The sequence below is a fragment of the Chrysemys picta genome, chromosome 13 (genome assembly GCF_011386835.1).
Source record: "Chrysemys picta bellii isolate R12L10 chromosome 13, ASM1138683v2, whole genome shotgun sequence".
In the NCBI taxonomy this organism is placed as follows: domain Eukaryota; kingdom Metazoa; phylum Chordata; order Testudines; family Emydidae; genus Chrysemys; species Chrysemys picta.
In genome coordinates, this window is record NC_088803.1 from 16,468,007 (window position 1) to 16,493,021 (window position 25,015).

The 25,015-nt window shown below is 41.4% G+C and overlaps 1 protein-coding gene and 1 pseudogene across 1 annotated transcript; one reads left to right on the forward strand and one right to left on the reverse strand.

The window, feature by feature from the left end:
• Positions 1-9,394: 9,394 nt before the first annotated feature.
• Positions 9,395-10,624, forward strand: LOC101931935 (olfactory receptor 6N1-like). The gene has a single exon (XM_005311899.3). It carries the CDS (start codon positions 9,614-9,616, stop codon positions 10,565-10,567), a length of 954 nt encoding a protein of 317 aa, XP_005311956.2. The 5' UTR covers positions 9,395-9,613; the 3' UTR covers positions 10,568-10,624.
• A 12,113-nt stretch (positions 10,625-22,737) lies between these two features.
• LOC101931643 (olfactory receptor 6M1-like) lies at positions 22,738-23,479 on the reverse strand (annotated as a pseudogene).
• Between the last annotated feature and the right edge of the window lie 1,536 nt (positions 23,480-25,015).

Here is a 25,015-nt window from a genome sequence, read left to right on the forward strand (position 1 = left end):
TCACAGACATGTCTGGTCATTATTTTATGTGATATCAAAAGCTACCTCCTGACATGTGGGAGAGGATGGATGATTATAAAACCTTAAAATGGCTATACTGGCTCTGACCAATGGTCCTCTAGCCAGTCTCCTGTTGTCCAACAGTGGCCAATACCAGATATTTTAAAGGAAATGAACAAAACACACCAAGGGATCCATCCCCTTTCCTCCAGTTCCAACATCTGTCAGTCAAAGACTTAGGGTCACCCAGAGCATGTAGTTGCATCCCTGACCATCTTGGCTAATAGCCATTGAAGGGCCCATCCTTCATCAACTTATCTAATTATTTTGAATCCCGTTATACTTCTGATCTTCACAATATCCCCGGCAATGTGTTCCACAGGTTGACTGTGTGTTCTGTGAAGAAGTACTGCCTTCGGTTTGTTTTAAACCTGCTGCCTATTAATTGCACTGGGTTACCCCCATTCTTGTGTTATATGAAGGGGTAAATAACAGTTTCTTATTCAATTTCTCCAAACCATTCATGATTTTGTAGACCTCCATCATATCTACCCTAACTTGTCTCTTTTCCATGCTGAACAGTCTGAGGTGTGTTTTTTTTTAATTTCTCCTCCTATGGAAGCTATTCCAGACCATTTTTTGCCCTTCTCTGTAACTTTTCCATTTCTAAAATATCTCTTTTGAGGTGGAGTGGCCAGAACTGCCCATCAGATTCCTTTGAGTGTATTAATGTTTCTTCCCCTATCTGTGTCTCAGTTTTTAATCCTTTAATGTTGTGGGGGTTTTGTTTGTTTGTTTTGTTTTTTGTTTTGTAGTGGTGGGTTTTAAGGAGGGATTTGAAGCAGGAGAGAGCATCTGTGTGGTTTGAAGAATGGTGACATGGGGATTTTCTTAGGTTGCTCAAGGCAACCAAAAGGGAAATTCCACTGAGCTCTCTTGAGAAACACCCTCCCAAATTTGGATCTGAATCAAAATGGACTAAACTGCAATTATGCAAGTGAAGTAGGAAATTTGTTTTGCACTCAGGCATGCAGCAAATTAGTGAGGATCTTCTGACAAGTATTCCTTTTCTGAATCTAGCAGAGGGTCAGGGCTCATAAGTTTGCAGAGGCCCCTAGGCCAGTAAAATAGCCAGGAAATGGGTAAAGGGGTCAGTTCCAGGAAAAGAGCAGACTAGGTAAGGTCAAGCTGAACAGAAGGAATATAGAGACAGGCAGCTCTAACTGCAAATGGGGATACAGCAGCCAGTTAACTGAGCTGGAGAAGAGCATGCCCTAACTACCAGGCTATGGGATATTCTGATGTGGGTGTCTCTCAGTCCCGCCTGTTTAAACTGTTCTCCTGTGTGTAAATAATTAATTATGCCTTGGGCCAGATAGAAAGCAAGAGAGACCTTATAGTCCAGTGATTGGTGCTTTCACCTGAGTGGTAGGAGACCCCCCTTTAAGTCCCTTCTCTGTATTGCACAGAGAGAGGAATTGTCTCTCACCTCACTGGAGAAGTTCTAACATAATTGTATGAATGCAGCAGCTGCAGATTTACCATAAACAACAAATCTCGAAAGAAGTTTCATAAAGTTGCATGAGTTGGCATCACTGCTGTTGCAGCACTGATTATCTAACCCCGAGAACTTATGAAAGTTTGTTCACTTATTCTCAGAAACAAGGTTTTGGGAACAACTTCTAAGAACAGCCTGAAATCTTTTGAAAGTTTGCTCACTAATTTCTCAGATTGCTTAAATCTGAGCTGGACCCTTCTGAATATATGGCCTCGATTGTAGAGTTAGAGCAATTTGGAAAGTCTGTCTCTAAATGCATGATTTACCCCAACAGAGGATAATATGGAATAAGAAATACGATAGAAAAGATCATTATTTATTTATCAACAATTCAGATACAAAAAGGAGGTGACATGAGTGGAGAACAGCGGAGAGGGAGCGGCGAACAGCGGAGAGGCTAACAGAGGGAGTTTGCCTACGAGTTTGCCTGGGGAGAGCCCACTGAGGCTTTCATCTTTCAGGCTTCTCTGAGTAGTAACTGCAACAGCTGAGGAAGCACTTAGAAGGAAGGTAATATGGATGGTGAGCAATCCGCTGTTGTGACCTGCATAGGATGTGCCATGTTTGTCTTTCTTCCACAGGACAGAAGCGACTTTGTCTGTACAAAGTGCAAACTGCTCTCCATATTGGAAGAGAAGGTTCAAGGTCTGGAGAAACAAGTATCAACCCTGCATCGCGTAACAGAAAATGAAGATTTCCCAGACAGATGTCAGGATATGCTTCTGTGGGCACAAAGTTCTGAAAAATCAGAGCAGGCTGCGCAGCAGGGACAGAAGGATGGTGAAGAAAATTGGCAGCATGTGACCTCCAGAAGGTACTAATGAAGAGAGTGGACTAGATGATACATCTGAGAGAAGGGAGCAGAAGGAGACTCCACCAATTGGAAGGCATGAGATATACTGTCCTAGGGATGGGGGTTCCACAACCAACACTCCCAAGAGAAGGAGGTGGGTGGTGGTGGTCGGGGACTCCCTCCTAAGGGGGACTGAGTCATCTATCTTCCATCCCGACAGGGAAAGATGAGAAATGTTCTGCTTGCCAGGAGCTAGGTTTCACAATCTTACAGAGAGACTGCCAAGACTCATCAAGCCCTTGGATCACTACCCCTTCCTGCTTCTCCACATGGGCACCAATGATACTTCCAAGAATGACCTTGAGAAGATCACTGCAGACTACGTGGCTCTGGGAAGAAGGATAAAGGAGTTTGAGGCGCAAGTGGTGTTCTCGTCCATTCTACCTGTGGAAGGAAAAGGCCCAGGTAGAGACTGTTGAATCATTGAAGTTAATGAATGGCTACGCAGGTGGTGTCGGAGAGAAGGCTTTGGATTCTTTGACCATGGGATGTTGTTCCAAGAAGAAGGATTGCTAAGCAGAGACGGGCTCCACCTAATGAAGAGAGGGAAAAGCATCTTCGCAAGGATGCTGGCTAACCTAGTGAGGAGGGCTTTAAACTAGGTTCACTGGGGGAAGGAGAACAAAGCCCTGAGGTAAGTGGGGAAGTGGGATACCAGGAGGAAGCATGAGCAGGAGAGCACAAGAGGGGAGGACTCCTACCTCATATTGAGAAAGTAGGATGATCAGTGAGTTATCTTAAGTGCCTATACTCAAATGCAAGAAGCCTGGGAAACAAGCAGGGAGAACTGGAAGTCCTGGCACAGTCAGGGAACTATGATGCAATTGGAATAACAGAGACTTGGTGGGATAACTCACATGACTGGAGTACTGTCATGGATGGATAGATATAAACTATTCAGGAAGGACAGGCAGGGCAGAAAAGGTGGGGGAGTTGCATTGTATATAAGAGAGCAGTATGACTGCTCAGAGCTCCAGTATGAAACTGCAGAAAAACCTGAACATCTCTGAATTAAATTTAGAAGTGTGAGCAACAAGGGTGATGTTGTGGTGGGAGTCTGCTATAGACCACCAGACCAGAGGGATGAGGTGGACGAGGCTTTCTTCCGGCAACTAACAGAAGTTACTAGATCACAGGCCCTGGTTCTGATGGGGGACTTCAATCACTCTGATATATGCTGGGAGAGCAACACAGCAGTGCACAGACAATCCAGGAAGTTTTTGGAAAGAGTAGGGGAAAATTTCCTGGTGCAAGTGCTGGAGGAACTAACTAGGTGTAGAGCTCTCCTTGACCTGCTGCTCACAAACAGGGAAGAATTAGTAGGGGAAGCAAAAGTGGATGGGAACCTGGGAGGCAGTGACCATGAGATGGTCGAGTTCAGGATCCTGACACAAGGAAGAAAGGAGAGCAGCAGAATACAGACCCTGGACTTCAGAAAAACAGACTTTGACTCCCTCAGGGAACTGATGGGCAGGATCCCCTGGCAGAATAACATGAGGGGGAAAGGAGTCCAGGAGAGCTGCCTGTATTTTAAAGAATCCCTATTGAGGTTGCAGGAAGAAACCATCCCGATGTGTAGAAAGAATAGTAAATATGGCAGTCGACCAGCTTGGCTTAACAGTGAAATCCTTCCTGCTCTTAAACACAAAAAAGAAGCTTAAAAGAACGAAGCTTACAAGACGTGGAAGATTGGACAAATGACCAAGGAGGAGTATAAAAATATTGCTCAGGCATGCAGGAGTGAAATCAGGAAGGCCAAATCACACTTGGAGTTGAAGGTAGCAAGAGATGTAAGAGTAACAAGAAGGGTTTCTTCTGGTATGTTAGCAACAAGAAGAAAGTCAAGGAAAGTGTGGGCCCCTTACTGAATGAGGGAGGCAACCTAGTGACAGAGGATGTGGAAAAAGCTAATGTACTCAATGATTTTTTTGCCTCTGTCCCCACGAACAAAGTCAGCTCCCAGACTACTGCACTGGGCAGCCCAGTATGGGGAGGGGGTGATCAGCCCTCTGTTGGGAAACAAGTGGTTCAGGACTATTTAGAAAAGCTGGAGGAGCACAAGTCCATGGGGCCAGATTCACTGCGTCCGAGGGTGCTAAAGGAGTTGGCTGATGTGATTACAGAGCCATTGACCATTATCTTTGAAAACTCATGCCGATCGGGGGAGGTCCCGGATGACTGGAAAAAGGCTAATGTAGTGCCCATCTTTAAAAAAGGGGAAGAAGGAGAATCTGGGGAACTACAAGCCAGTCAGCATCATCTCAGTCCCTGGAAAAATCATAGAGAAGGTCCTCAAGGAATCAATTCTGAAGCACTTAGCAGAGAGTAAAGTGATCAGGAACAGTCAGCATGGATTCACCAAGGGCAAGTCTTGGCTGACTAATCTAATTGCATTCTATGATGAGATAACTGGCTCTGTGGATGAGGGGAAAGCAGTGGACATGTTATTCCTCAACTTTAGCAAAGCTTTTGATACGGTCTCCCACAGTATTCTTGCCAGTAAGTTAAAGAAATATGAGCTGGATGAATCCGGTATCAAGCGGAGTGCTTCAAGGATCAGTCCTGGGGTCGGTTTTGTTCAATATCTTCATTAATGATCTGGAGGATGGCGTGGATTGCACCCTCAGCAAGTTTGTAGATGACACTAAACTGGTAGGAGTGGTAGATATACTGGAGAGTAGGGATAGGATACAGAGGGACCTAGGCAAACTAGAGAATTGGGCCAAAGGAAACCTGATGAGGTTCAACAAGGACAAGTGCAGAGTCCTGCACTTAGGACGGAAGAATCCCATTCACTGTTACAGACTCGGGACTGAATGGCTAGACAGCAGTTCTGCAGAAAAGGACCTAGTGGTTACAGTGGACAAGAAGCTGGATATGAGGCAACAGTGTGCCCTTGTTGCCCAGAAGGCTAATGGCATTTGGGGCTGTATAAGTAGGGGCATTGCCAGCAGCTCAAGGGATGTGATCATTCCCCTCTGTTCAACATTGGTGAGGCCTCATCTAGAGTACTGTGTCCAGTTTTGGGCACCACACTACAGGAAGGAAGTTGAAAAATTGGAAAGAGTCCAGCAGAGGGCACCGAAAATTATTAGGGGACTGAAGCACATGACTTATGAGGAGAGGCTGAGGGAACTGGGATTGTTTAGTCTGCAGAAGAGAAGAATGAGCTGGGATTTGATAGCTGCTTTCAACTACCTGAAAGGGGGTTCCAAAGAGGATGGATCTAGACTGTTCTCAGTGGTATCAGATGATTGGACAAGGAGTAAGGGTCTCAAGTTGTAGTGGGGGAGGTTTAGGTTACATATTAGGAAAAACTTCTTCACTAGAAGTTTGGTGAAGCACTGGAATGGGTTACTTAGGGAGGTGGTGGAATCTCCTTCCTTAGAGGTTTTTAAGGTTAGACTTGACAAAGCCCTGGCTGGGGTGATTTAGTTGGGGTTGGTCCTGCTTTGAGCAGGGGGTTGAACTAGATGACCTCCTGAGGTCCCTTCCCAATCTATGTTTCTATGTTTCAGTGATTTGCCCTATTTATTTATTTATTTTAACTCTCAGGCCATGAGGTTTCCACTACTTGTCTCTGTGTACCCACTTGTTCCCCCCTCACCCATTCTATTGTCCCTCATTTCCCTCATGGTGCCAGGGGTTCTGTATGCCCCTTCATCCCCCTCCTCCCCTCAACTATTCCATGGCCCTCCACTCTACCCCCATGCCAGGGTCTTTTTGTGCCCCTCCCATTTCTACCTTCAACACACAATGACCATGAGTCCCAGTTGGGGCTCTGTTTGTCCCCCATTTCCCCTGTGGCTGCTCCTGTTTTACCCTACTTGTGTTTCAAAACCACTTCCTTACTGGATAGCAGAGACTTCCCATTATAATATTTGTTTAATCAACCCCCCAATTTTCTGTCCAAAGGAAATTTCAGCAGCCTATTTTTTGCCAGCCCTGTGTTGAAATCAATTGGTAGAAACTCATTGACTTCATTGGTCTTTGGACCAAATTAATAATCTTCCTTTTCTATAATTATACCAATATTGCCTGGTAAAATGGGTGAGTCTAGGACTTTTCTTCTCCCCTCTAAAGTTATTAGTTTAAGTCAGAACTAGGGCTGTTAAATGATTAAAAACTTATGCACGATTAGTCACAAGATGAAAAAATGAATTGCAATTAATCACAGTTTTAATCACACTGTTAAACAATATTACAACACCAACTGAAATGTAGACTAAATATTTTTAATGTTTTTCTACATTTTCAAATATATTGATTTCAATTACAACACAGAATACAATATGTACAGTGCTCACTTTATATTATTATTTTTCATTACAAATATTTGAACAGTAAAAAAGATAAACAAAAGAAATATTATTTTTCAGTTCACCTCTTACAAGTGTGGCAGTGCCATCTCTTTACTGTGAAAGTGCAAATTACAAATGTAGATTTTTTTGTTATATAATTGCACTCAAAAACAAAACAATGTAACTTTTGTATTTTGTGTTGTAATTGAAATCAGTATATTTGAAAATGTAGAAAAACATCCAAAATATTTATAATTGGTGTTCTATTATTGTTTAACAGTGCCATTAAAACTGTGATTAATCACAGTAATTTTTTTTTATTGTGTTTAATTTTTTGAGTTAATTAGATGAGTTAACTGCGATTAATTGACACCCGTAGTCAGAAACCTTTGAGGTTAAATTTCCCCTTATTTCATTGTATACCCATTGAGATTGGAAGTTTGACTCATTACTTTTTTATGTCTAAACTAAAGTATAAACATTATTACCTTTCATTTTTTGGGTAATATCGTAGTCCCATCAGCAGAAATGCCGAGGGACATTTGAACCTTCTCGTGGGAAGGAGGAGGAGAATGGCATGTTAATTTAATTGAAAACATAGAATAAAAGTGAGCCAAGATGGATGGCAGAGGTGGGTTGTTCAGTCGGAACTCTGCAGGTCTCTTTGGTGAGTCCATTTGAGTTTACAAAGTAGAAGGGAAAGAAAGACAGAACCTGGCTCCTGAGATTCTGAATGAAGACGTTACCTGAAAGATTCCAGTTGGCCACTGTCTCAGAGGTAAAGCAACTTTGTTCACTCTTTCCAGTTTAAATGAAATACTTTGATTTAGAGAAGTAAACATACCTACTCTGTCCTGCTACACAGAATGTGTTTGCTTTACTGATACTGTGACACTGAGTAGATGAAAGGGCAATGTTAGAGGCTATACAGAAAGCCACATGTAAGGAAAGAACAAAGAGCACACCTCATCTTTATTGGCTCTCCATTATTTCCATTAGCCACAAGACTGTCATTTTCCCCCTCAAACACATGTGTTTTCATTCTCGTAAAATCAGGGTTTAAAAAAAAAAAGTAAGACCTGGACTACCCAGAGTTTTTGCATCTATTTCTGTATTTCTGTTAGGGGTGTAATTTTCTACTTAAGTAGCATTAACACTACAATTCCTAGTGTGGACACTCATATATGGATATAAAGGTGTCTAATACTGATATAGCTTATTTCCCCTGATTGGTAATAACTTAGCACCTTCATACGGATATCATAGCATCTGCACTGGGCGGGTTGTACAGTTTTAACAATACCAGTGTGGTATAAATGTTGTGTGTAGATGAGCCCTCAGTTTCTCCTTCTCTCTCACGCAGTGACTTCTTTGTTCCTGTACCCTCTTGGTTTTCAATCTATTTTCTATGAATTTATATTCTGCACCCTTGTATCTGAAAAGACTTGTGTCCCTGTGTTTGTCCTTTGATCAGTGTTGGGGTACAAATTTCAAAAGCACCTATTATTATTATTATTTTCAAAAATCACCTATAATAACAATAACAACAACAACAAAACAATAATAATAATAATAATAATAATTATTATTATTATTATTAGCTGTCTTTGTCTTACAGTAGCTCCCTGGGCATAGACCAGGACCCTACTGTGCTAGGCACTGTAGAGAGGTAGAACAAAAAGATGCTCCTTGCTCCAGAGAGCAAAATCAATGGGATTGTTCACAGTAGTAAATTTAATCCTGTGTGTAAGTGTTTGCAGGATTGGGGCTTTATTGTAAGACTGATAGACTGCAAGTCAACACTGAGAGGGAAGCACAAAGAAACAATGAGACAACCCTGGTGGTTAAGAGAGGTGGTAGTCTTAACTCACCAGGGGTGAGATTTTCAAAAGTGCCTAAAGGTGTTTAGTGCCCAAATTCCACTGACTTTGAAATTCCAACCCTGATTCAAATACTGTTATTCACAGAATCATAGAAATGTAGGGCTAAAAGAGGCATCAAATCCAGCCCCCTAGATTATTCCTGACAGGCGTTTGACCAACCTGTTTTTAAAAAACTCCAATGATAGGGATTCCACAGCCTCTCTTGGAATCCTGTTCCAGGGCTAAACTACTCTTTGAGTTAGAAAGTTTTCTGATATCTAACCTAAATCTCCTTGCTGCAGATTAAGTCCATTGCTTCATGTTTTACGTTCAGTGGGCATGCAGAACAATTTTTTTACTTTACTTTATAACAGCCCTTCCCCATAGTTGAACACTGTTATCAGATCCCTCTCAGTCTGCTTTTCTCAAGACTAAGCATGCCCAGTTATTTTAACCTTTCCTCTTAGGTCAGGCTTTCTAAACCTTTTATCAGTTTTTGCTCTCCTCTGGATTCTCTCCAATTTGTCTGCATCTTTCCTAAAGTGTGGTGCTCAGTACTGGAGACAATGCTCCAGCTGAGGCATCACCAGTGCTGAGTAGAGCAGGACAATTACTTCCTGTGTCATAGGTACAAGACTCCTGTTAATACAAACCAAAATGATACTAGCCTTTTTTTGCGCCTTTTTCACATCGTTGACTCATATTCAATTTGTGATCCACTATAATCCCCAGGTCCATTTCAGGAGTACTACTGGCAACTAGCCATTTATTCCTCATTTTGTAGTTCTGCATTTTTTTCCTTCTAAATGTAGTACTTTACACTTATATTTACTGAATTTCCTCTTATTGAATTCAGAACAATTCTCCAATTAGGGAACTTAGTCTGTCTCCTCAACTAAGTCAATGACACAATAAAAAATTGGGTGAAGCAGGTTTAGAACATTTATTGAATTAATTGATGATACAGCAATAGAGTTAATCTCCTTCAGATTGTAATAATGTAATATATTCTTTTTTGTTTTTGCCCTAGACACAATCCATGGCAGACACAGAGCAGGGAAATCAAACATCTGTCACGGAGTTCATCCTCTTGGGATTCGGGGATCTTGTTGACCTCCAGATCCTTCTCTTTCTGCTGTTTCTATTGATCTATATTGTGACTGTCACTGGGAACATCCTCATTGTGGCGCTAGTTGTGGCTGATCAGCACCTTCACACCCCCATGTACTTCTTCCTGGGGAACCTGTCCTGCTTGGAGACCTGCTACACCTCCACCATCCTGCCCAGGATGCTGGCCAGTTTCCTGACTGGGGACAGAACCATTTCTGTCAGTGGTTGTATTGCACAGTTTTATTTCTTTGGTTTCCTAGTGACTGTTGAGTGTTATCTCTTATCTGCAATGTCTTATGATCGTTACTTAGCCATATGTAAACCACTCAATTATGCAGCCATCATGAATAATGCAATTTGTAGCCAACTAGCAGCTGGATCTTGGATGACTGGATTCTTAGTTAGCATCATCATCATATTTTTAATATCACAATTAACATTTTGTGGCCCCAGTGTAATTGACCATTTCTTTTGTGATTTCACCCCAATAATAAAGCTATCCTGCAGTGACACCCACATGATGGAACTTGTCACTTTCATGCTGACATTTATAACTACCCTGCCCCCATTTCTATTAACCCTGGCAACCTATGTTTATATTATATCTACCATCCTGAGAATCCCTTCTACCACCGGGAAGCAAAAGGCATTTTCCATCTGCTCCTCTCACCTGATTGTAGTTACAATTTTCTATGGGGCCATAATGATTGTCTACATGCTGCCAAAAACTGACACATTGCGAGATCTGAACAAAGTGTTCTCTGTCTTGTACACAGTTCTGACTCCACTGGTCAACCCCCTCATCTACAGCCTAAGAAACAAAGAGGTGAAGGAGGCCCTGAGAAAAGCTGTCAGGAAATGTTTGGCTTTCACAAGAATGTAGCAAATTAGATTGAATGTTATGAGGTTAAAATGAAATTGAGGTAAGCTGAGCTGATTTACTGAGTCAAAGATGCAATCAGGATGGTCTGTATCTGGTCATGTTTAGCTAGTGGGTGAAAGTAAGGATGAAACCTGGTTAAAAAATGTAATTTTTTTTCTGAAATTTTAACTGTTTTAATTTTTAATTTTAAAAAAGTTTTATAATTTCAAGAGAATTTTTCATATATCAAAAAATCCTGACCAGCCCTAGTGAGGATATCGGCTGTAGGTGATGTTTCTTAACTAGGTTTACAATTGGAGTGGGTAAGAACAGTCAAGTAATAGTTCATGTAATAATTTGATATTTTTCTGAATGTTACTAATTCTTTTTGTTGTTGTTTTTCAATAGAAAACAAGTATGTGTCAGCTTTCCCAAAACCAAAAACTGAATTTCTTTTTTGAAAACCAATTTTTATAGGAAACCAAAAAAAATGTCAATATTAATTTGTCTTTTGATTTTTGTTTGTTGGTTTTGGTTGTTGCTGGAAAACTGGAAATAATGAAAACTTGGATGAAAAAAATATGTTTTGTTCAAAACGCCATTTTTCATCCGAAAATGTTTTGCCAAAAATGTTCACCTTGGACTTGTATTTTTGTGTGTGTATGGAGTCTCAGAGCAGTCTGTGAAATTGAGGCCAGTGAAGTGGTTAATACAAATTCCCCATAACTACTGGCTATGCAAAAAACCTGCCTTTTGAAACCTTTGTCTGATGATTACCTGGTCTCAGAGACTGGACATCAAAAACCCGTGCTGTATACAATTCATGCTTGTTCTGGTTCTGAATATGAGACATTGATGGACTGGTAATCATGGGGAAAACCCAGTTGTGGGTTCTGAAGGACTGACACCTACCAGAGTCCAAGGTTGGAGTTGGTGGGGCTGGGGTGATCTATTGTTAAGCATTTTAGCATGTGAGTAGGTTCTTTTATTACTTTAAGTATGTTCTCTCTTTAAGGCTTTTTCCTTAAGAATAAATGTATTAGGTTAGTCTCTAAGGTGCCACAAGTCCTCCTGTTCTTCTTTTTGCGGATACAGACTAACACGGCTGCTACTCTGAAACCTTTCATTATGCAAGGCACTGCATTTAGCCGTATGGAGTGGAAATCCATCAACCTCATGAGGTTAGTCTCTAAGGTGCCACAAGTCCTCCTGTTCTTCTTTTTGCGGATACAGACTAACACGGCTGCTACTCTGAAACCTTTCATTATGCAAGGCACTGCATTTAGCCGTATGGAGTGGAAATCCATCAACCTCATGAGGTTAGTCTCTAAGGTGCCACAAGTCCTCCTGTTCTTCTTTTTGTATTTGCTTAGAAAGAGCTATGTTGTAATTTATGAATTCTGGTAATTAGGTTATTACAGTAGAACCTCCGAGTTACGAACACCATTGTTACGAGCTGACCAATTAACCACACACCTCATTTGGAACCAGAAGTACACAATCAGGCAGCAGCAGAGACCAATAAAAAAAAAAGCAAATACAGAACCATACTGTGTTAAACATGAGCTACTAAGAAATAAAGGGAAAGCGGCATTTTTCTTCTGCATAGTAAAGTTTCAAAACTGTATTAAGTCAATGTTCAGTTGTAAGCTTTTGAAAGAACTACCATAACGTTTTGTTCAGAGTTACGAACATTTCACAGTTATGAACAGCCTCCATTCCTTAGGTGTTTGTAACTCTGAGGTACTACTGTAATAGCCTTCAGAGAGAAAGCAAAGTGCAGGTGCTGGCCTTTTAGGCAACTGGGCTTGCTGGGTTATCACAGTGTAGTCAGGGAACTTGAGCAGCCAGGAAACACCTCAGACAGGAGGGAGAGCAACATGAGTCTCTGCCCAAGACAGGTGATGGCTGAGGAGGCAGGAGCCTACAGTGGGTGTGTTTGAGGGACCATGAAGGGGAAATACAGCTGCAGTTGCCTTGAATGTTGACAATTACAATAATAAAGAAGGCTGGTGGATCTTACTGGGCTGTTACTCTGTCTCCTGGCCTTGATATACTTCCTCTCCAGTGTCCATCCCTGAACATGTCCTTAAACAATGGTCCAAAGACCCCACCTAGCCCATGTGGCAGCCTGGACTGATCCCAGGATTCCCGTGGTGGTGGGATGGCAAACGTAATGTTGATTTGATCATAGCAGGGACATATTGAGCATCTTGGTCTTTCAGTATAGGGTCTTCACATGCTTCATCCACTCCTTGCACTGCACAATATATCTGAAGCTCCTCCTGTTCAGGTGGATATATCTGAAGCTCCTCCTGAAATCATTGTCTGTGATATATTGGATTGTACTCGCAGCCAAGATTAACACTGTGAGGGGTGGATGTCTTCTAGCAAGATGGCAGGGATGAACTATACTGATTTGGGAAAATGAAGGGTTAAATGCCAAGTAAGGATATATGAATTAGCTGGTAGCTTCTGAAGGGTGGAAGTGAACAGACAGAAGGGCTGGAACATACAGATGCAGGGAATTGTGGGAATGGCAGTGGAGGACTATTGAGAGTCGAGGCCAAGTTGACACACCTTTGCTACATCCACACTGCAAAGAGGGTAACTTTCTCTCATAAATTCATAGATTCCAGTTCCTGAAGGGACCATTGTGATCATCTGGTCTGACTTCCTGTATAGCACAGGCGAGAGACCTGCCCCAAAATAATTCCTAGAGTAGAGCTTTTAGGAAAAAATATCAATGCTGGATTTAAAAATCACCAGCGATGGAGAGTCCACGCTTGGCAAATTATTCCAATGGTTAATTAACCTTGAGGTTAAATTTTACTCCTTACTTCCATTCTGAATTTGTCTATGGCTATTTGGCCCTGACCCATATTACCAGAGGGTTTAACACTTCCTTAAATGCACATTGAAGGGCTTTGAGTGTGGATGATAGTGAGGCAAAACCTGCTGCTCCACATGCGGAAAGCCAGAAACATACTCATAGCCTAAGGATCCAGGCCTAGCTGAGTAGGTTGCCCACCTCCTGGTTCTCTTCACATTCAGAAGACAAGAAAGAGATTCACTGAATTGTTCCCTCTTTAGTCCACACCCCAACCTGAATTGTACTTATTTTCTGCGATGAGTGACATGATTAACAAATCTTGGGCCATGTCCATCCCATCTTCCTCTCCTAGGAAACTACTCACATGGTTCTGTTGGCTGTTCTCTTAGGCAGCTTTCAATATCCCAGCCCTTTGAGTCAATGAAAATAGATACCACCTTCCCCCACTTCATCCATCCTCCAGACATGTATAATCCACCAGGTACACTTTAACACCAGAGATCACACATAATATATCCACCAACAGAGTGCATAAAGGAATTCAAGGACAGGCATGAAAGCATTGCTGCTTGGTGAATTATTATATCACAAGTTCCATAACTCTAATCCACCATCTACCCAGTAAACAGAACTATTTCCTTTGAGATTAGCAGTTCTCCTCTCCTTTAAGGGTAGTGTTTTGATTCTATTAATATTGCTGTTTCCATTGTCTCAGTAGTAACTATATTAGTAATTTCTCCTTTTCACTGCATTAAAACACTCATCAGTGGAAGTGTCAAGGGAGATTTTGCCTTCTCACATAAAGGTTAAATAATGAATTGATGACACGTCCACTTTTTGTTCATGGACACAAGGTGAAATGAAGGAAGCAGCACATCAGACCCTGGAGTATCTGAAAGGAAAACACAGATCTCTTGCCCATGAGAACTGATGCACAAGAAAAGAGATGGCTTCTAGAACCTGTATCCGGGTCATATCAGAGATTCTACTTGCAATGCACCCATATCAAAGCTAACCAGAACTTTCCAATTGAAATAAAATCATCTTATTTGCAGATGGAAAGCTCACCTTGTGTTCTCCATTTACTCTTCACAGTGCAAGACTTTGCCTTTCAGTACAGTCCCTGCATACTTCACATTCTTGTTCTGTGGATCATTCAGTTAATTGTCTCCAGTTATCCATTGATATAACTCCACTGGTGTCATTTTAGAGTTATAAAGGCATAAAACTGGTGTAACTTAATGGATAATCTGGCTAAGTCACATTGTCTCTTATTAATTGTAACAATCAGCTATCATTCTGTTCTTCACTTTACGTGAAGTAAATTTAAATTATTCAGTTGATGTGTCTCCCACTGCCTTGGAATACAAAAGCCTCATAACAAACTTCACTGGAAGGAAATTTCGAGGTTTAAAACATCTAATAGTGGCATTGTTCAATATTATCCTCTTCCTTTTGGCCAGAATAAACAGTTAATTTTCCTCATCTTCTCTCTAACAAGAGTTCACAAAAAATAAGGAAATAAAACCACAACAGTTTTGATTGCCTTTTTTTTCCTGAGATTTCATTTTATCCTATTTTTTTTTAATAAAAATGTTGTCAAAATTTGAATTTTAGAAATCTATCTATCTATCTATCTATCTATCTATCTATCTATCTATCTATTCTGTTTTCTTAACACTATCTGTTGTCATTGTAGTTTGTACATTCAAATTATTTATTTTATTCAGTTTTTTAAAAAAAAATACTATTTTCTATTTCATTTTTAAAGGCGTTCTTTTAAAATTCCATGTATGTTGGGAACTGTTTTAGGGCTATTTCAGCCAAAACTCACTATGTGGAGATAGCAAAATTCCCATCAGTAATGCCTATCAATAATATTCTCTAAAGCACTAAACTGACTAAGGAACCCAAGCTCCATTTTCAGAAGTGACTGAGGAATTCTGAAGTCTAAGGTCTTGTCTACATGTTCCTGCAGTTTGGACTACAGGGATGTGACTAGCAATGTGCACCAAAGTGCTACACACTAACTTCCCTGTGTGTGCTGCAGGTGTGAACTAAAGATTCCCAGTGAGCAATAACATAGCCCTCTTCAAGCAGGAATATATTAGTGTGAAGGAGGAACCTTTTAGTCTGCACCTGCAGCATCCAAAGGGGGAGTTTCAGCACAGAACTTTGGTGTGGCCTGTTGTTCACAGCCCCCTAGTCCAAACCAAGGGGCAGTGTACACATGCCCTTAGTCTCAGTGAAAGTCATTGGGATGTAGACATCAAAGAGTCAGATTTTCAAAGGTATTTAGGTGCCTTAAATTGCAGCTAGACACCTAGTGAGATTTTAAAAAGCATCTAAGTGCCTAGCTCCTATTGATTTCAATGGTACTTGGATGCCTAGACATGTTTGTAGAGCCCATTAGGAACCTATCTACATCTTTAGGGGCCTAAATATCCTTAACATTTTGATCTTATTTCACTTTTGATATGGGGATTTAGAATGAAAATTACAAAAAGGCCAAAGTGAGTTAGATTCTGGGAGTTGGGCTTCTATCTTCCTTAGGCTCCTTCAAAATCCCAGCCGTACTCTCCTATGTCACATAGGTGTTTTTGAGAATTTTACTCTATATATCACAGAATCATAGAATCAGAACATTAGGATTGGAAGAGACCTCAGGAGCTCATCTAGTCTAACCCCCTATGTGACATTGCACTCCATATGTTTTATGGAAATATGCTAATGAGTCCAAATATAGTGTAACTGGAACATGCTTTATGCAAAAGGTCTCTTGTAAGGTATCCTTACAAAACTTATAATCTATTGAGGGTCTTCATCCTATTTGTATTTATGTATCATTCTTGTATCTGAAGCTAGAAATATAAAGTATAACTCTGAGGTACTATTGTAATTATGCAAAATGTGGGTCATTAATGGTGGTTTAGAATCTTGATGGCTCCCATTGATGAGGACAATTGGTTGTAAATGGCTCTGTTTACTTGTAAGCCTTCCTGTGTTTGTGTGAGTCAGACAGGAAAGAATGGAGGCTTGGGGTCTCACAGGACATGTGACCATGTCACCTGATACTGCAATCCATCTTAAACCTGGTGCTTTTCCATTTAGAAGGAGGGATGGGGACCCAGAGAGTCAAAATATTTCCCCCTTGCGCCAAAGCTATAAAAGGGGGTGGAACAAAACAAAGGGGGCTGCCAGGCAGGAGAAATCCACTAGTTATCACCTGAGCTGAAACTAACAAAAAACGTAACAGGGGAAAGGATTGGTCCCACACTAGGAAGGAGTCTAGTCTGTGAAAGAAGCTTATTGAAACATCTCTGAGGGTGAGATTTACCTGTATTTAGTTTCTTAATGTATTAAGCTTAGACTTGCGTTTTTTGTTGTATTTTGCTTGGTAACTGTCATAAATATAAAGGGAAGGGTAACAACCTTCATGTATGCAGTAATATAAAATCCCTCTTGGCCAGAGGTACAGAATCACTTACCTGTAAGAGGTTAATCAGTTCAATTAACCTAGTTGGCACCTGACCAGAAGGACCAATGGGGAAAGAAGATACTTTCAAATCGGGGGGGTGGGGGAGAAAGGTTTTGTTTGTGATCCTTGTGTTATTCCCTCTTGAGACAAAGAGAGAGACCAAGTAGGTAATCCAGCTCCTACTGAAATGATACATCTAAAATTACAGAAATGATAAGTAATGGCAAGGAAATATGTTAGTTTATTTTTTATTTTAGCTTGTGAATATTCCCTATGCTAACAAGGAGGTTTATTCCTGTTTTGTTACGTTGAAGTTGAGCCTAAAGGAGAATCCTCTGTGTTTTAAATCTTTTTATTACCCTGTAAAATTACGTTCCATCCTGATTTTACAGAGGTGCTTCTTTTATTTTATTTTTTATAATAAAGTTCTTCTTTTAAGAACCTGATTGGTTTTTAGTGTCCTAAAAACCCAAGGGTCTGGTCTGTGCTCACCTTGTTAACCTATTTGGTTGGTATATTATTCTCAAGCCTCCCCAGGAAACGGGGTGAGGGGGCTTGCGGGGATATTTTGGGGGGGATAGAGCTCCAAGTGGCCCCTCCCTGAATGTTTGTTTAAATCACTTGGTGGTCCAATGACAAGGAAAGGAATTTGTGTCTTGGGGAAATTTTAATCTAAGCTGGTGGAATATAAGCTTAGGGGGTCTTTCATGTGTGCCCCCATATCTCTCCCCCAGAGTTCAGATTGGGGAGGGAACCCTGACAGTAACTTACTTTGTTCTGTCTGTTATTATTTGAAACCACTTAAATCCTACATTTTATACTTAATAAAATCACTTTTGTTTATTAGTAAACCCAGTGTAAGTGATTAATACCTGGGGGAGGAAACAGCTGTGCATATCTCTCTATCAGTGTTATTGAAGGTGGACAATTTATGAGTTTACCCTGTATAAGCTTTAGAGTATATATAGATTAAAGTAAAAGTAAAGTATTAGTATACTTTATAAAGTATAAAGTATACAGAGTAAAATAGATTTATTTGGGTTTTGGATCACATTGGGAACTGGGTGTATGAGTGCTGAAGAGATAACCTGCTGAGATGTTTTTGGTTAAAGTCTGCAGCTTTGGGGGTGTGGCCCAGACCCTGAGTCTGTGTTGCAGCAGACTAGCGTGTCTGGCTCAACAAGGCAGGGTTCTGGAGACCCAAGCTGGCAGTGGAAAACTGGCTCAGAGGTAGTTTCAGCACATCAGGTGACAGTCCCTAGGGGGTTTCTGTGACCAAACCCATCACACCCTGCTCAAAGCAGGACCAACCCCAGCTAAATCATCCCAGCCAAGGCTTTGCCAACCTGGGCCTTAAAAAGATTCCACCATCTCCCTAGGGAACCCATTCCAATGTTTCAACAGCCTCCTAAAGAAATAGATTTTTCCTAATATCCAACCTAGGCTTCCCCCACTGCAACTTGAGACCTTTGCTCCTTGTTCTGTCATCTGCCACCACTGAGAACAGCCTACCTACATCGTCTTTGGATCCCCATTTCAGGTATTTGAAGGCTGCTATCAAATCACCCCTCACTCTTCTCTTCTGCAGACTAAATAACCCCAGTGGCCCAAAAGTGGATACAATACTCCAGAGGTGGCCTCACTAGTGCTGAATAGAGGGGAATAATCATTTCTCTCGATCTGCTGGCAATGCTTCTACTAATGCAGCCTAATATGTCATTAGCCTTCTTGGCAACAAGGTAACACTGTTGACTCATATCCAGCTTCTCATCCACCGCAATCCCCCTTTTTTGCAAAACTGCCACTTAGCCAGTCGATTCCCAACCTGTGAGAGTGCATGGGACTCTGCACTTGTCCTTGTTGAACCTCATCAGATTTCTTTTGGCCCAATCCTCCAATTTGTCTAGCTCACTCTGGACCCTATCCCTACCCTCCAGTGTATTTATCTCTCCGCTCAGCTTAGTGTCATCCACAAACTTGCTGAGGGTGCAGTCCATCCCATCATCCAGATCATTAATGAAGATTTTGAACAAAACTGGCCCCAGGACCAACCCTGGGGCACTCCGCTTGATACCGGCTGCCAGCTAGACATCGAACTGTTGATCACTACCAGTTGAACCCTACAATCTAGTCAGCTTTCTATCCACCTTATAGTCCATTCATCCAATCCATGCTTCTTAAACTTGCTGGCAAGAATACTGTGGGAGACAGTATCAAAAGGTTTGCTAAAGTCAAGGTATATCACATCCAGCACTTTCCCTCTATCCACAGAGCCAGTTATCTCATCATAGAAGGCAATCAGGTTGGTCAGGCATGACTTGCCCTTGGTGACTCCATGTTGACTGTTCCTGATCACCTTCCTCTCCTCCAAGTGCTTCAAAATGGATTCCTTGAGAACCTGCTCCATGATTTTTCTGGGGACTGAGGTAAGGCTGACTGGTCTGTAGATTCCCGGATTCTCCTTCTTCCCTTTTTTAAAGATGGGCACTATATTTTCATTTTACTTCCACTGAGCTGGTTGTGGACATCCAAATCCTCTTGGTGGTTTTGAAATCTCTGGCTTATCTCCCCTAGTGCAATTGCCATTCATTGTATGAAAAGCACCTGACAGAGGAAGAGAAGCAAGTTTTATCCACCTTTTTCAGCTAGGGGAAAATTAGGTGCTTTTAAAAATTACCCCCACAGATACTGCCCTCGTCCAAGATTTGGTGGGATTTTCAAAGGGACTGAAAGGATTTGACAGCCCGAGCCGATATCATTTCCTTTGATACATTGCTGTTTATTTCATGAGAGGCAGTGGCCAGGACTCAGGAGACTTGTGTACTATTCCCATTCATATCACTTGTTTCCTCGGTGCTCATGGACAAGATCCATCACCCCTCCATACTCGGCAAAGTTTTCATCCACCTATGCACCTATCTCCCATTGGTTTCCTGATGCCCAACTCCTGTCTGTGCCTATAAAACCTCTCCTCCAGTGTCTGTGGCAATAACAGTGTTGAAAAATATCAACCAAATGAAATTAAAAAATAAAAAAAAAATAAAAAATGAGAAAAAAATCCCATTTCCCCAGCTCTTTTTCCTACCATATCTGTGTTATGTTCACAGTTAGATAAAACAGTTTTGCTTGAAGGTTGCAATGTAACATTACTTTATTTCTTAGAATTCAGACCCTATACAGATAAAAGGACACAAAAATTGAGGGACAAGGCAGGCTCCTCCCCACAACAGATTGGCATAACCCTATGGTGGCAGGCTGCAGAATAACTCATAATAACCAAAGCATATATTTCCATACAAAGGTCCCCGTCTGCAAGCGGTACCTCTTACACTCAGAGCAATAACTTGTAATTTTAACACAGCTTTCAACACATCACACTCTGGATAAAGATGAAATAGTTTGTGACAAAGTTTCTGGCCTATAGGCAGTATGTGGCTGATCTAGGAAAAGAAGTGTCATGACTCTCACACCTATGTCTTAACAACAAGACACCCAACCCTTGCTGGAAAACCCATTCAGCATGTATTTCTGTCCTGCCTGCTGTATTGTGGCAGAAGATGACAATTAGAGCTCAGTGAACCACTGATTTTTCATTTCTCTGGCAGTTCTGGAAAATAAAAGCCTTACTAACAGGTTATGAAGTCATTCACACTTGCTTTTCCTAGCCCAATGACGATTCATTGTCATTCATGATGTGAATGAATAGTCATTGGGCCAGAAAACAAGTCTAAGGATGACTCTGTAGTCTAGTAGTTAAGAAGCACACTTTGGCTGTGGGAGATCAAAGTTCAACTCCCTGTTTCAAGGACTATTTAATTATTTATACCAAATGGAACCACTTTAACAGGACAGAGAGTGAGAGAGAGCTTGTGCAGAGAGTATTCTATAGGCCAGTGCACTTGCTACCAATGTGGGAGACTACCCTGCATCAGGGGACAGCAGGAGAGTGGGGTGTGGGCCAGGGGAGCAATGGGTGCCAACCAGTTAAAAGGAGAGCAGGGGAATGATTTTTTTTTTTTTTTTGCAAACAACAGGGCCCAAAAATTTTCAAGAAGAACAAAAATAACAGGGAGACTCATTGAGATTCTATTCTTTAATTCATTTTTTGTCAAACTTTGGTGGTAAATAGTTTTATATGAATAGCACATTTCTCTCTGGGGTGAAGGAGGCCCATGTGACACTAACTAGGCTGAGTTTTGAAAGTTGCCTACTGCTTTTGGCTGATCATTTCCTGTTCATTTTAATTCATTCTTTCTTTTTATTTGGGTCAGGGAGGGAAATCGGCACTGCAAAGATGTATGAGCAGGCAGGAAATTTCACATGACAGGACACTGAGTCTCCCTACACATGACAGACTTTCATTTTTTTGTATACCCAACTATAGATCTGCATAGAATACTGCCCAATCAAAGTTCTCCACTCACCGTGTCGGCAACATTTTCCACCTACTTTCAGATGCATAATTGACAACAGAGGATCCTAATCAGAGGAGAATGAATGTCATTTGCTTCAGTGGGAGTGGAAGAGACCAAGAACCACTCAAAAGTTGTTAAGATCCTTGCAGAATTTGGGCACTAGTCTTCATGTACGGATAAATGTATGGATGCATGAAGCACAGTGCTTTACTGAAAGGTGTGTCTGGGAAAAAAAACATTTTTCATAAAGAATGTCTCTTACAGTATTAGTTTTTGTGTAAAGAAATGTGCATTAAATGTATGAAAGATTAATGCTGAAAAAGTATCAGAGTAACAGAAAGAAAGAAAGAAAGAAAGTTTAAGTAAGGTCAATGAGGGGGTAATCCTGTTCTCAAGGACTCAAATGGGTAATGTCTAAGAAACTATATCAGTTCATCTCTATTTTACTATATGCTAAGCTGCTTTAAGCTAAGCTTCTTTCTTTCTTTCTTTCTTTCTTTCTTTCTTTCTTTCTTTCTTTCTTTCTTTCTTTCTTTCTTTCTTTCAGCATCCTTTATGCTTCTATACCTGTATCTGAAAGCAACCAGCTTAAGAATTGCTTTTCTCATGGACTGTCAGGATTCCCTCCCCACTCCGAATTCTGGGGCACAGATGTGGGGACCCACATGAAAGACCCCCTAAGCTTATTTCTATCAGCTTAGGTTAAAAACTTCCCCAAGGCACAAATTCTTCCTTGTCCTTGGAGGGTATCGAAGCCACCATCAAGTAAGTTAGACAAAGATTCAAGAAAAGGACCACTTGGAGTTCCTGATTCCCCAAAATATCCGCCCAAGGTCTTTCACCCCCTTTCCTGGGGAGGCTTGAGAATAATATGCTAACTAATTGCCTTTAATAAAAGTACAGATGAGACTCTTTATCTTAGGACACTAAAATCAATCAGGTTCCTAAAGAAGAACTTTATTATAAAGAAAAAAGTAAAAGAAGCACCTCTGTAAAATCAGGATGGAAGGTAATGTTACAGGGTAGTAAAAAGATTTCAAACACAGAGGATTCCCCTCTATACTCAACATCAAAGTTACAAAAACAGGGATAAACCTCCCTCTTAGCATAGGGAAAATTCACAAGCTGAAACAAAAGATAATCTAACACATTTCTTTGCTATTACTTACAATTTCTGTAATTTTAGATGTATCATATCAGGATCTTTTTAGGAGATGATTTTTACTGCCACGGTCCCTCTCTCTGTTGAGAGGGCCCACAAAAAGAGAGCACAAACAAAACCTTCCCCTGCCCAGATTTGAAACTATCTTCTTTCCCCATTGGTCCTTCTGGTCAGGTGCCAACTAGGTTAATTGAACTTATTAACCCCTTACAAGTAAGGGATTCTGTACCTCTGGCCAAGAGGGATTTTATATTACTGCATACATAAAGGTTGTTACCCTTCCCTTTATATTTATGACAGGGACTAATTGACCTTCTTTTTTCTCAGGCTGTAGATGACAGGATTGATCATGAGAGTCAGGACTGTGCAGAAGAGAGATAATATTTTGTGTAGGACCTTAGGGGTGTTAGATGTAGGAAACACATAGACAGTAACCAGGATCCCATAAAAAACTGTAAACACAATGAGGTGAGAGAAGCAGGTGGAAAAAGGCCTTTTGCCTCCCCGTGGTGGACGGGATTCTCAGGATAGTGGCAATGATACAAATTCAGGATGTCAGAGTCAGTAGAAAGGGCACAAATGTCCCTATGGCAGCAATAGTAAATGTCACCAGTTGCAGAGTCTGGGTGTGGCCAGAGGACAGCTTTATCATAGGTGAAAAATCACAAAAGAAATGGTCAATTTCCTTGAAATCACAGAATGTTGATTGGAACAAGAAAATATTTACTATGGTGCATCCCAGAAAGCTACTTATCCAGGACCCTGCCACTAGCTGGAAACAAACCCTGATATTCATCAGAGTAGCATAATGGAGTGTATTGCATATCGCTAAATACCGATCATAAGACATTGCCGTGAGCAGCAGAGGTTCTGTAGTTGACAGGATACCAAAAAAATATAATTGTACAATGCAGCCCTTAACAGAAATGGTTTTGTCCCCAGTCAGTAGAGTGGCCAGCAGCCTGGGCAGGATGGTTGAGGTGTAAAGGCCTCCAAGCAGGACAAGTTCCCCAGTAAGAAGTACCTGGGGATGTGAAGGTGCTGATCAGTTGCAACTAGTGCAATAATGAGGATGTTCCCTGAAACAATCAAAATGTAGATCACTAGAAACACGAGGAAGAGAAGGGGCTGCAGTTCAGGGACATTCCCAGATCCTAAGAGGATGAATTACATGATGAGCATTTGATTTCTCCCTTCTGGTTTCTCCATAATATGTATTTAGAAACAGAAAATTGTTATAATTGATGGAGTACAAGCAGTCAGGTTGTGTTATTGGATACAATGGAAGAAACCTGGAGTAGGTAACCATAGAATCATAGAATCATAGAATATCAGGGTTGGAAGGGACCTCAGGAGGTCATCTAGTCCAACCCCCTGCTCAAAGCAGGACCAATCCCCAACTAAATCATCCCAGCCAGGGCTTTGTCAAGCCTGAAATGAAAAACCTCTAAGGAAGGGGATTCCACCACCTCCCTGGGTAACCCATTCCAGTGCTTCACCACCCTCCTAGTGAAAAAGTTTTTTTTTCTAATATCCAACCTAAACCTCCCCCACTGCAACTTCAGACCATTACTCCTTGTCCTGTCATCTGGTACCACTGAGAAGAGTCTAGATCCATCCTCTTTGGAACCCCCTTTCAGGTAGTTGAAAGCAGCTATCAAATCAAATCCCCCCTTATTCTTCTCTTCTGCAGACTAAACAATCCCAGTTCCCTCAGCCTCTCCTCATAAGTCATGTGCTCCAGCCCCATAATCATTTTTGTTGCCCTCCGCTGGACTCTTTCCAATTTTTCCACATCCTTCTTGTAGTGTGGGGCCCAAAACTGGACACAGTAATCCAGATGAGGCCTCACCAGTGTCAAATAGAGGGGAAAGATCACATCCCTCGATCTGCTGGCAATGCCCCTACTTATACAACCCAAAATGCCGTTAGTCTTCTTGGCAACAAGGTCACACTGTTGACTCATATCCAGCTTCTCGTCCACTGTAACCCCTAGGTCCTTTTCTGCAGAACTGCTTCCTAGCCATTCGGTCCCTAGTCTGTAACAGTCAATGGGATTCTTCCGTCCTAAGTGCAGGACTCTGCACTTGTCCTTGTTGAACCTCATCAGGTTTCTTTTGGCCCAATCTTCAAATTTGTCTAGGTCCCTCTATATCCTATCCCCACCCTTCAATGTATCTACCACTCCTCCCAGTTTAGTGTCATATGCAAACATGCTGAGAGTGCAGTCTACGCCATTCTCCAGATCATTAATAAGGATATTGAACAAAACCGGCCCCAGGACCGACCCTTGGGGCACTCCGCTTGAAACCGGCTGCCAACTAGACATGGAGCCATTGATCACTACCCGTTGAGCCCGACAATCTAGCCAGCTTTCTATCCACCTTATAGTCCATTCATCCAGCCTATACTTCTTTAACTTGCTGGTAAGTTGCACCACTGCATCTCTCCAATAGAATTCAAAGTTTTCAATAAAGAGAGGAAGACTCATATAATTAAGAGGTTCAGCTTCAAATATAGGTGAACCAAGAGCATGGTTAAAAGTCCCATCTAACTCCCTTAAGCTCTCTTGAACTTTAAA

Bases quoted from the DNA above. Each gene is read 5' to 3' on its own strand.
- LOC101931935 (XM_005311899.3), top strand. From the start codon at position 9,614: ATGGCAGACACAGAGCAGGGAAATCAAACATCTGTCACGGAGTTCATC.